The sequence below is a fragment of the Cyprinodon variegatus genome, unplaced genomic scaffold (assembly GCF_000732505.1).
Source record: "Cyprinodon variegatus isolate N-32 unplaced genomic scaffold, C_variegatus-1.0 Scaffold779, whole genome shotgun sequence".
NCBI lineage: Eukaryota > Metazoa > Chordata > Actinopteri > Cyprinodontiformes > Cyprinodontidae > Cyprinodon > Cyprinodon variegatus.
In genome coordinates this window covers 54717-66263 of record NW_015151232.1, presented here as the reverse complement: position 1 = coordinate 66263, position 11547 = coordinate 54717, and the positions used below count along the sequence as shown (strand labels likewise).

Genomic DNA, 11547 nt, shown 5'->3' with positions numbered 1-11547 from the left:
CCCAGCTGGAATCTTGAAAGTCACGTGACTAGGACGTAAAGCAATAGAAAGCGTATAGGTAGAAGAAACGTAACAGTACCACAAAAAAATGGCCATTAATGTACCTCCACTACGTTTTGCAGTGTGGACCAACGTAGTGGGGGTACATTTTCCCATGAGACTGGGTTGCTAGTTTTAGCGCCTAACAGCCACTGAGAGGAAGAATCTGTGATGATGCTCCTTAGAGCATCTAAGGTACAGCAGTCTGTCCCTGAAGGAGCTCTGGGAGACATTGTCAATCAACCTACCCTTGTTTCATGTCATATTTATGCATTTCATTAAGGGAAAGGACTTGATTAAATTATAATTAATTTTTATTGAATTATTTACAGGGTCTGTAAATAATTAATTATAATTAATCTCATTTTAATTGAAAACAAAATATTAACAAAATGGACCACTGAAATTCAAAAAACTTATTATGCTGCTGAATTCATTAATGAACATATGAGCACAGTAACACAATTATTTATTGATTTTAATCAGTTATTTAACCATCGGATTGGTAAAAAAGTTATAATCATTGCATTTTTTTTTTTTAGAAACCCCCTAAAAATTTATATAACGCTTCTGAAAAGTGATTGTATAGGAGCGTGAACAGCACATGAACATTAATTATAGTTTAATAAATTCCTTCAAATAAATATGCTAAAAATTGGAGAGCAATAAAGCAAATAATAATGATGCCTTTTAGAGTTTGTTGTAAGCAGAAGATTAATTAATTTAATAAAAAGTATCGTTGCCTATCATAGGCGGTTGTATTGGCAGGAGCCAATAGGAGAACTGGTACTGGCCCCTGTACATATACTACAAAAAAATTTATATATAAGTCAATTTTCTTTAAAAAGGGTGAATTTTGCCTCAATTTGAACAGGTAGGTAAGACAATTTCTAAGATGATTTCAATTTAAAATAAAATAAAAATCCACCTTCTTATTTCAAGCAGTTTACATGTAATTATCTTATTTTGAGGGGAAAATACATCTTTCTTTCCCAATCATCTTATTTACCTGCTAATTTTAAGAAGGTTTTACATTTTAGAATACTTTTGCTGTGTCATACAAAATACGTGATGGCTTAGTGGGTTAAAGCTGTACGCTTGTGCTCAGAGAAGGTTGCAAGTACCCGGGTCGATCCCCACTCCCACAGACTCTGGGTTCCCGAGCAAAGACCTTTAACCCATTTTTCCCATAAATTATGCTACATTCAGACCGCATGTGATGGAAGTAGCAAAAGCAGCTGGTTTACATGCAAAGTCAATGGTGGATGTGCATCAAGGTGCAGCAAAAGATCCCACAGCGCGTCTAGAGCAGGAGGAGCAGCTCCTCATGAGCTTCTGAGCATCTCAGGCGCGTGACGTGGCTGGGATCAATGATAAGTCCCCCGTCCTGCAAACAGGAAACCCGTGTTCGTATCGCAGCTGGGAGGAATGAGCTGCCAGTGTCCTAAGACAAGACCCTTCATGCTAATGCCTGCTTTGGAGAGTGGAATCATGGGGTTCTGAGTTCAAACACCACTCCCACTGACTGCCACTCTGCCTGAGCAAAGACCTTTAACCCGACACTGCTCCCTGGGCGCCGCACAATTGCAGCCCACTGCTCGACAAGGGGATACAGTTAAACTAGTTCATTTCGTAGCTCTGTACTTGTGACAGTGTAATGACAATAAAACATTGGGAAAAAACAAAGATGGTGGAGTTGGAAAAATGTAACATTTGCTGCTCGACAACCAATCAGAGAAGCTGATCTGGGAGCTGGCAGGGAGACAGACACAGCGCTGCAGAAGCAGAGCGCTACAATCACTCCTCTGAAACAGTTTATTAACACCTAAATTAACTTAAAACGTAAAAACCTGCCGGCAGAATATTTTCGATTTCATCATCCTTAATAACAAACATCAGAAATGAAGCGGCAGAAGCTTCTTTGATGCTAAAATCGTGTGCGTTGTGAATGTAGCATTAGACAGTTTCGCAAAAATTAGCCAATCTGATCGAACTAATGTTATACACATCATAACTGTATCATTTTCTTTAGTTTCCATGTCAACAGAGATTTTGAATTTCTGATTAACAAAGGTTTAACAAAGGCCAATGAATACAAAGCTTCCTGCCCTGGACTTTAACATGTATATAGAAAAAATGCAATCAATTGCATACATTTTATTATATGTTTAAATTTGTATGATTAATTCTTCAATGTCCCAACGCTAATTTAATTATATATTTTAGTCCCCATGTACCTCAGGGATCACATTAATTGTTGCGACCCCTGCTGTGGTGTATCACAACCCCACATTTCAATGTCAGTCATTAAAGTAGAATAATCTAAGCAAAATTTTTACCTAGCTCAACAGCTAGGTTTCTAAGTTAGCTAACAAGCTAAATAGCATTTATTGCTCACTTGCTACGACTGAGATGAAGATTAGTTGCTGCAAAGTTATTTATTTTATTTTAGGCTACAAGTTAAAACAAATTAAAAAGTAATTAACTTTAAATAAAAATAGCTTTTTTATATGAACAATATATAAAGATAAGATATAAAACTATTTGTATTTCGTCCCAGAATGTTGCTTTAGCACCACTTGTATTTTAAAAAGATGTTAAAATCTGAGGGTAGTTTGAGAAAAATGTTCCATCCAGATTCCTTTTCATAAACAAAAGCTTAATCCCTCAGTAGAAGGAAAAAAATCCCACTGCTGTGCTTCAGTGATCTCCACTAACGTCAACATTCTGAGGCTGTGAAAGGTTTCTCCATGCAGCGGCTGGCACCAGAAACGAAGCAGCAGCTGTAATTGCCCACATCCCAGCTGCTTCTCCCTCACGCTGTGCTTTGGATCTGCGTTTCCATGGTTTTATGATCAAAGTGATACAGTGCAGCTCCATGCTGACTCTCTGCCAAACTGAGGCATCCCACCGTAAACAGACGACACCACATTTAGTAAAAAAGAAACAAAACAAGGATAAAAGAACTGCACACAAACCATACGCATTGGGGGGATTTTATGCAACTTATTGCTGCAGATCTGTTTTTGCCTCACTGCAGGAGTCAAATAACAGGCCTCTATGTCAACTGCCACACCTCCAGTTAGTGGAGGATTGATGCATGCACACACACACAAAATACTCGTTCTGCTGTATGTAGTGAGGATCATGTGTTTACTCCTATTGACTTCCATTGATTTTCATTCATTTTCAACCCTTTTTATTCCCTAATCCTAAAACTAACCTTAGACCTAACCATTACAATGCATACCTAACCCTAACCGATTGACACCTTAGCCCTAAACCTAACCATTCGCAAAATAGCATGTGAGGACTGGCAAAATGTCCTCATTTTGCAACAATTGGTCCTCAATGTGATGGAGAAATTGGGAAAATGGTCTTCACTCTGAGGGCTATACACGTGTTTTCATGACTTATGGGGACATTTAATTTTATATGGGCTAACCCAGGCCCTTACCTTAAACCTAACTATTACAAACATATACCTCACCCTAACCTAAACTGAATTCCCACCTTAGTCCTAAACCTAACCCCTACTGAAGGAAAAAAACTTTACCATATGGGGACCAGGATTTTGGTCCCCATAGGGACATAGGTCCCCATGCTGTGACTGTGTAAACAGATTAAAGTCCCCACACCGTAGTAAAAAAAGGTCCACACACACACACAGCGAATGCATTAATCAGTATTGATGGGATAGGTGGATGTTCCGCTCTGATGCACCTGTAACTCTCTCCACCATTTCCCCCAACCCATAAATCACTGAACAACAACTAGATTAGCCAAATTAAATTCCTCCATCGTGCCATGGTGAACAGCTGTGTGTATGTGTACGCATCAATGCTATTTGGCTTACTCTGTCATGCTGCATAGCCTTTGTAGAGCAGGTACCCATTTCACCGCGCTAATGAAGGCTCCACTCTCTGGGGGGGATAGAAGCTGCGTATCCATTTGCTGCTGGTGATAACGCCATGATGTGCGAGGCACCACCGTAGGGAATTAAAGTGTGTAAGGATGTAGTATCGGATATCATAACATTTGGGTTTTGTAGCAACATTAGATCTTCGTTTGCCACAAATGAGACCACTTTGAATAAACAGTTGCTTCCAATTTGGAGACTGACGTTTCAGACAATTTGAGGATAAACAGAAGTCTTGGAGAAGAGAAAAGCTCTGAAACACCAGACGTAGAATCTAAAACAGCCTCTGATGAATTGAGCTAACATGTGAAAATGCTGAAACCAGCCAGATGACACCACAGCCCAAAGTAAGAAGTTAGCCGGCTAACTAGGAGCATCTGTTGTTGTTGAGGAATCAGGTTTATCAAAAGCGTGGGTGAAGCCCCTTGGTGCCTATTGTGCAGTAGAAATATATTCAAGCAAAATCAATTTTATTTCAAACAGCATTTCATCTTAAGGTTCTTTGCAGATAAACAACCAGATCATTCATTCACATCGGTTCAAAGTTTCTGTCTAAAGAAAACCAGCAGATTGCATCCAGTCATTGGATGCAATCTGCTGATACAGCGCTTCACTGGGTTCTCCACTACAACATCTGGACCAACAGCTCAAACTTGCTAGTCTCACACTCGGACTGGACTTCCTGTGACGCTGCGTGGCGTGCATCGTCACATGTCAACCAGTGTGTCAGAATCTTTGGGTCAGCTGTGGATGACGTGCTCGACCTGTCCCGAGTCAGACAAGTCATAGCTCATCTTGTACTTGGCCAAGATCTTCATCAGCTTCAGCCACTACTCCTCTTTGGGGATCCTGTGACTGAATAATGATGCGGAGGGATTGCTTAGAAAGCAGCATTCTCCACTATGTTAGAAAAGGTAACAGTAAACTAACTCCTCTTTTCATGTCAAAGTAATGGAAGAGAGAACATGCAGATTGAACTAACAAATACTGAAGATAAGATAAGATAATCCTTTATTTGTCCCACAATGGGGAAATTGCAGCGTTGCATCACAGTGAACAGTACAGTAGGAAAAAAGAAAGAATACAAAATATAAAAAAATGTTAAAAATATATAGAAAATATATATTAAGTATATACAGACAAGGCCATCACACTTGGTGTGAACAGTTAAATGGCTAAGGCTAAGCTTGCAAACACTGGTATACTGTAGAGTGACAACAGTAAAGTTCTGTGCAAATGATTGATTGTATAAATTATTGCAGAGTTAAATAAATATGAGTGAAGTATACAATAGATATGCAATAATAACAGATAAAGTGACGGTGGACATATGGTTGATACAGAGCTAGCATTGTTGGTTGTACAGTCTGACAGCAGCAGGAAGAAAGGATCTGCGGAATCTCTCCTTTATACAGCGAGGGTGTATCAGTCTTTCGCTGAAGCTGCTCTCCAGAGCAGAGAGAGTGTCCTTCAGGGGGAAGAATGGGAGAATTGAAATAGAAAGAAGAAAAATGATAAAAAGTGGACACTATGTCTTCCAGCATCCAAAGTCAATAGAAGCATAACTATGAAGTATAATACACTATATTGCCAAAAGTATTTGCTCACCCATCCAGATAATTGGCATCAAATGTTCCATAACGACAGGTGTTTAAAATCAAACACTTAGTCATGCAGACTTTTAATACAAACATTTGTGAAAGAATGTGTCACTCTAGGAGCTCAGTAAATTCCAGGTTGGAACTCTCACAGGATGCCACCTGTACAACTAATCCAGGTGTGAAATTTCCTCACTCCTAAATATTTTTTTTCACTCAACTGTTAGCTGTATCATGAGAAAATGGAAAATGTTTGGGATGACAGCAACTCATCCATAATATGGTCGACATGATAATCTGTTTGAGCAGGGGTCAGTGGATTCGGAAGCTTATAGTGCAGAGAGGTCAGAAACTTTCTGCAGAGACAAATAAGGACGTTGTGGCATTTAGATTAGCTCCAGAACAGAGAGCTTCATGGAATGGGTTTCCATGGTCACACAGTTAAAAACGTTGGATGCAATGGTGGAAAGAAGGCCGCCACTGGACTCCAGAGCATCACAGACCATCTTGAGCTGACAGATGAGTCTGGGTTTGGTGGTTGCCATGAGAACTATACTTGTCTGACTGCATTGAGCCAAGTATAAAGTTTGGTGGAAGGGGGTCATGGTGTGGGGTTGTTTTTCAGGAGCTGATCTTGTATTCTTAGTTGGAGTGAAAGGAACTCTGAAAGCTTCACCAGACCAAGACATTTTGAACAAACTTGTCCTCCCAACTTTGTGGGAAAGGTTTGGAGTTGGCCCACGTTCCTCTTCCAAAATGACTGTTGACCAGAGATCAAGGCAAGGTCCATGAAGACATGATGGCTGAGTGTGAGTAGATCAACTATATAGTCCTGACCTTAACCCGACACAACATCTTTGGGATGAATTAGAGCTGAGACTTAGAGCCAAGCCTCGTCCGACATCAGTGTGTGACTTCACAGATGGTCTTCTGATAGAAATCTCAAAAATTCCTATACCTATGAGAGTTGGAGCTGTTCAAAAGTGGACCGACATCATGCTGAAACCGAATGGATTAAGATTGGGTCGTCACTGAAGCTCATATCTCCCCAAACACCAGACATTGTCTTGACATTGGTTCTTAGTCTAAATCTGGTTGGTCCGTCATAATGACTTAGACTTACACACATTTTATTGTCATTTTGTATACGCAGAGTGAGTACAAATAGAAATTCAGTTTATACAGCTTTCCCACAGTGATTTTTTTTTTTAGCAGCAGTTTAGCAGTGAAAAAGAACTATAAAGCAGTGCAGAAAAGCAGCTGTGATCAAAATTTAAACAGTGTAGGAGAGACATGGTGCAAAAATCATTGATGTGGAGGTTTAGAGCAGTGCAAAAAAAAGAAAATAAGAAATAAATAGATATCGTGCAAAATGCAGTAAAAAAACATTTGAGTTAAGTTCTTTCTTGAAGATTAACCTTGTAGTGCAAGTATGATGTTATCAGTGTGATGCAGAGTCTTTATCAGTGATTTGATTTAGAGTTTTCCCAACAGTTCAGCAGTCTAATGGCAGTGGGGGAGAAGCTGTTGCAGAACCTGCTGGACCTACATTGAATGCTGCATGCATGGTGGGGGTGTGAGGGGTCATTGATGATGTCATGGGCTCGGGACACGCGGCGCTGTGATGAAATGTCTTTAATGGAGGGAAGAGGAGCCCCCATGATCCTCTCTGCTGTTCACTTTTCAAACAAAGCTAGACGTCTTTTGGACGTAAATCGTCTCTTTTCACTGTATTTTCAACCAAGTTTTGCTTGGTCAATGCAGAGGAGCGAAAACTTTTTGCCATATAGTGCAGCTCAGGATAACCACAGCAACTCTAACAATAAGCTGTATAAAAAAAAGCTGTAGCTTCAAGTCTTAAGAGTAGACAGGGTGTCTGCCTCCAGGTTTGTTTTATTTAGAGTTTTTTGAACACATGACTGGATTCTAGTCCGTCTGAAGCTTCCTTCCTACTACTACAAACTCTTTGCCCAAATGCTTATCTATAAGGGCATAGAGAACATCTGCAAACAGTCCAGGATGAAGTGGAGCCTTTTTCTGCTTCAGTCCCTCCTTAACTAGAAGTCTTGGGGATGTTTTTGACTGAATTGCAGTGATTTGTGCCTAAAAGCTACCCTTCCAATAAAAAGTGCCTCCTTTTTGAGTTGTGTCTCATTGTAGCAGAAGTGACCACAGAGCAGCTCCACCCAAACCCTGAGGAAGGTCTGAATCACTGTGTGTAGAGGGTCCAAATCTGTGCAGTGGGCAGTCAGGCCTGGTGTTAAAAATCAGCTGTTGTGACTCAGAGCTCAATCATCCCGTTGGTTCTGCTCAGGCTATGATCCGAACAGAGGAGACATTTTATGTGGACGCTGGCATGGTTAGGAGACATGAAGCGACGAGGGGGATGTGATGTGGTGAAGATAAAAAGACGGGTCGAGCAGGGAGGGGAAGGTAAGTGTAAATATGGTGAGGCAGTACGACTGGAAGAAAGCTTCAAAAACAATCTGTTTAGAAGCGCTTCTTGTTCTACTGTATGTCTCAGCTCATGTGAGGCAGATGTACATAATTAAATATGCTGATTTAAAGGTGGAGGAGCTTTGACACAAACTGCTAGGGTGTAAAAAAAACTACATTATGTCTGGATAACAAAGTAAGTCAAATTATTCACAAATGGTGCAAAAGGTGAGGCTTCAACAGAAAAAAAGCAGAGATAGTGCTTTGAGTTTCAGACTTGGATTCGATTTGTAGTCAAATGGCTTCAACTTCACTTTGACTCATAAGAGTCAAGTTTGGCTTGTTAACATTTTTTCTCAGATACCAGTTTTCATGATAAAGTTGCTCTGGATTGATTTGGCAGGGATGTTTTAATTAGTGCGTTAAGTGAAAAAACTAATTATAGAATAGAATACATTAGAAAATCCCTGTATTGTCCAACAATGGGGAATTTGTGGTGTTTCAGCAGAAAAAGGTTAAAGTAGAAGTGATCACACAATGTGCACCTTAGAAAAGTGTTTAAAAATAACAGATTTATTGTACTGTACAGTGACAGTGGCTGTAAAATCACAGCAGAATGTTATTTAAGACTAATTTTAGATATAAATATGCAACAGGAAACATTGGTGATATGTGTATATCACCAATGTTTCCTGTGGTTGCTCTTTTATTGCACATAAATTGTTCATCTGCTCCGGCTTCATCCGTCAGGATCAGGTTGTGGCTGGTGCCCATCTCTAGACCCTGGACAGGTCGCCAATCCATCACAGACACGCCATTTAACCTAACAGCTTTAATTTTTTCTGCCGGGGAATTTGGAGTACCCAGAGAAAACCCACACATGCACAGGAAGAACATGCAAACTCCATGCAGAATCGAAACAATTACCTTTTTGCTGCACAACAATAGTGCTACAAATTGCACCACCGTGCAGCCAAGAAATCATATTTACATTTATTGAATCAACGTCATAAAGTCAGTCAAAGGATAGTCTTCTCAGACTGCCAAACTTGCAGAGAGTAAAATGTTTTGCTTAGAGATGAAACCGAGATGCAAATGCAAAAATGTGCATCAATAGACAAAAAATGAGAAAATCAAATGTAAAAACTATGCTAACACACAAAAAACACACACAATGAAATTATTTTACAAATAACAAAGAGAAACAAAAAAAAAATGGAGGTAAGGAAAAGCTGCAAATTAGCTTTGAAAAAATGAATTACTTTGGACCACTAGGGGGAGACAATCCTCAAAGCAAGTGGGACCAGATGGCTTGCGGAGATGGAAAGAGGATCCTCAGAGAGATAACGTGATTTTAAAAAGATAAAATAAAAACTTAGCGTTTCTTTCTTCTCCCCAAATGTCGTCTTGGTGGCATCCTGATTAGGTGTGGTCCAAACGTCTATGGTCTGGCCCTGCATGTGTTGATGATTGCCTCCCCCTGGTGGTCTGGAGCACTTCCAGTTTATGGAGCAAGTTTCTTAACTTGCAGTAACTTAACTTGTGGGCGGTATAGGGGACATGTCTCCTGCACTTTTTACTATCCAAAAACGATGTTAGCACCATGAGCAAGCGGAGAACCGCAGCTCAAGCAGAAGCCTGCTTCCCTGAGTTCAGACCGCCCACAAGCTCCTGATTGGCCCCCCATCCTCTTCTTGTGTGATTGCCTTTCACCGCTGTCACTCCTGAGAAGCTCACTTTACAAATATCTGATGTGCCACTGAATCAGGTCTGTAAAAGGCCTTGTAGAAAAATGTGGGTGTGCAAAAGATGACAGGCGATGAGGGAATCTGTTACTGTACATTTTCTTCTTTTGGGTCACATAATGTAGAAGGGTTGTAATATCAGATGTATTCATTTACAGAAATCTTTTTACTGGTTTTATGTGTGTGTGTTTGGTCATTAGACTCACAGCCAGGATGTCTGAAAAAAAAGCAAGAGACATAAGAGACTTTTTTAAAATTCAAAGTTACATTTAAAGAACTGTGTGACATCCCTCCTAAAACACCTTCACTGGATCCATAAAGCAGCAGATCCACTTCAAGATCCTCCACCTCATTTTAAAGCTTTCAATAACCTTGGAAAGTATATTTGTTTTATTAAAACTGCTGATAAATCAAATGTATTATAGTTATATATTATCTTCAAAAAAGGAAAGAAAATACAATTAAGGAATTTCATTTTATGTATCCAAGCTTAATAAATGTAAAGCTATTTTTTTTTTATTTACATGGATTGTTTCACTGAAATTGTCCAATTGTTCGTGTCATGCATCCATATTTTTACCCAGGAGAGGGAGAGCAGAGATGCAAGAGAAAAAGGAGGAAAAAAACAGAGAACATCTACTAGAAAACATCCTGTACTTTTATATAAGAGTTATACTAAAAAATACTTGTGCCCCCCCCTCCTCTGAAATCAGCATTTCATCCTTGCTAGCAGATACTTTTCATAAAGATGTCCACCACAGTTTTCTCCTGTCATGGACACCAAGGATGTGTGCTGCCACACAGAAGGGAACAGGGAGTTGTGCCTCACACATAGATCCATGCAGGTAGAAGTAAACACATCACCTGTCCTTTGAAAATGAAAATAAAAAAAAAAAATATTGCAGTTTTGATTTTAGGCCAAATCTTTCAGCCAAATTTGTAACCAAAACAAAGCTTTTAATAGCAGATCATATTGGTGGAATGGTCCGATGTTTAGGTTCAAAGCTTATGCTGATAACTAATAATGATTAAGATATATTTAGGTGTCTTTGTTTTTTAGGTCTTTCTGATTATATATATATATATATATATTTTTTTTTTTCATTAAAAGCAAAGCTCTTCAATCATCCAGAGCTGAAGAAACAGGAAAGACAAAACCAATTTAAATGTAAATCAGCAACAGCCACGAGCCAAAGCTGCTTAAAGTGACACTGTTTGCACAAAACCAACATTTGGTTATTTACGTGTTTAAAACTGTCGGTCTGTGGGAGTTCTTCCTATAATCCAGGAGCTAATGTGTATGGTAAGGAATGCTGCGATGTGGTGCAGGTAGAGATGACTTGATGAGCTTCTGGTTGCAAAAAACGGGGCTTCGATGTGACCAGAGAGGTTGAACATAAGAAGGGAAAGTAATTAAATGTCAAGTGGAAGAAACGGAGCATGACGGTGCAGACAGGCGAGGACAAAGATGTCAGAAAGGCTGGAATCCTGTCAGAAACCCTTGGCTGAGGGGAGAGTTACAGCAGCTTCTGAAAGTATTCAAACCCCTAGAACTTTTTCACCACAAGCTGACATATATTTTAAAAGACTTTATACTTAAGAAAGAAAGGGAAACAAGAAAGAAAACATAAAAAACATGGTTTTAAACATAATTCATATAATCAAGAAAGTGTGAGCCAAATTGTATGGAGTGAATTTTCTCCCACTATTCTTGCAAAAAAAACAAAAAACAACACATTATGAAAATAAGGCCCCGTCCACACGAAGTCAAAACGAACACGAAACGCTAATATTTTCCAGAACGTTTGTC

General features: G+C 39.4%; 1 protein-coding gene across 2 annotated transcripts in view; it reads left to right on the top strand.

Annotated features, from left to right (window-relative positions):
• The window catches only part of LOC107098453 (rho GTPase-activating protein 22-like), a 63883-nt gene that overhangs the window by 7316 nt on the left and 45020 nt on the right, over positions 1-11547 (top strand). The window contains exon 1 of one of the 2 annotated variants that reach the window (XM_015396162.1): positions 7814-7989. The exons of the other annotated variant lie outside the window; for it this stretch is intronic. Coding sequence (XP_015251648.1) covers positions 7899-7989 — 91 coding nt within the window. The 5' untranslated portion in view covers positions 7814-7898. Of the gene's footprint in view, positions 1-7813; positions 7990-11547 lie in introns of those variants that run through there. 2 annotated transcript variants of the gene reach the window in all.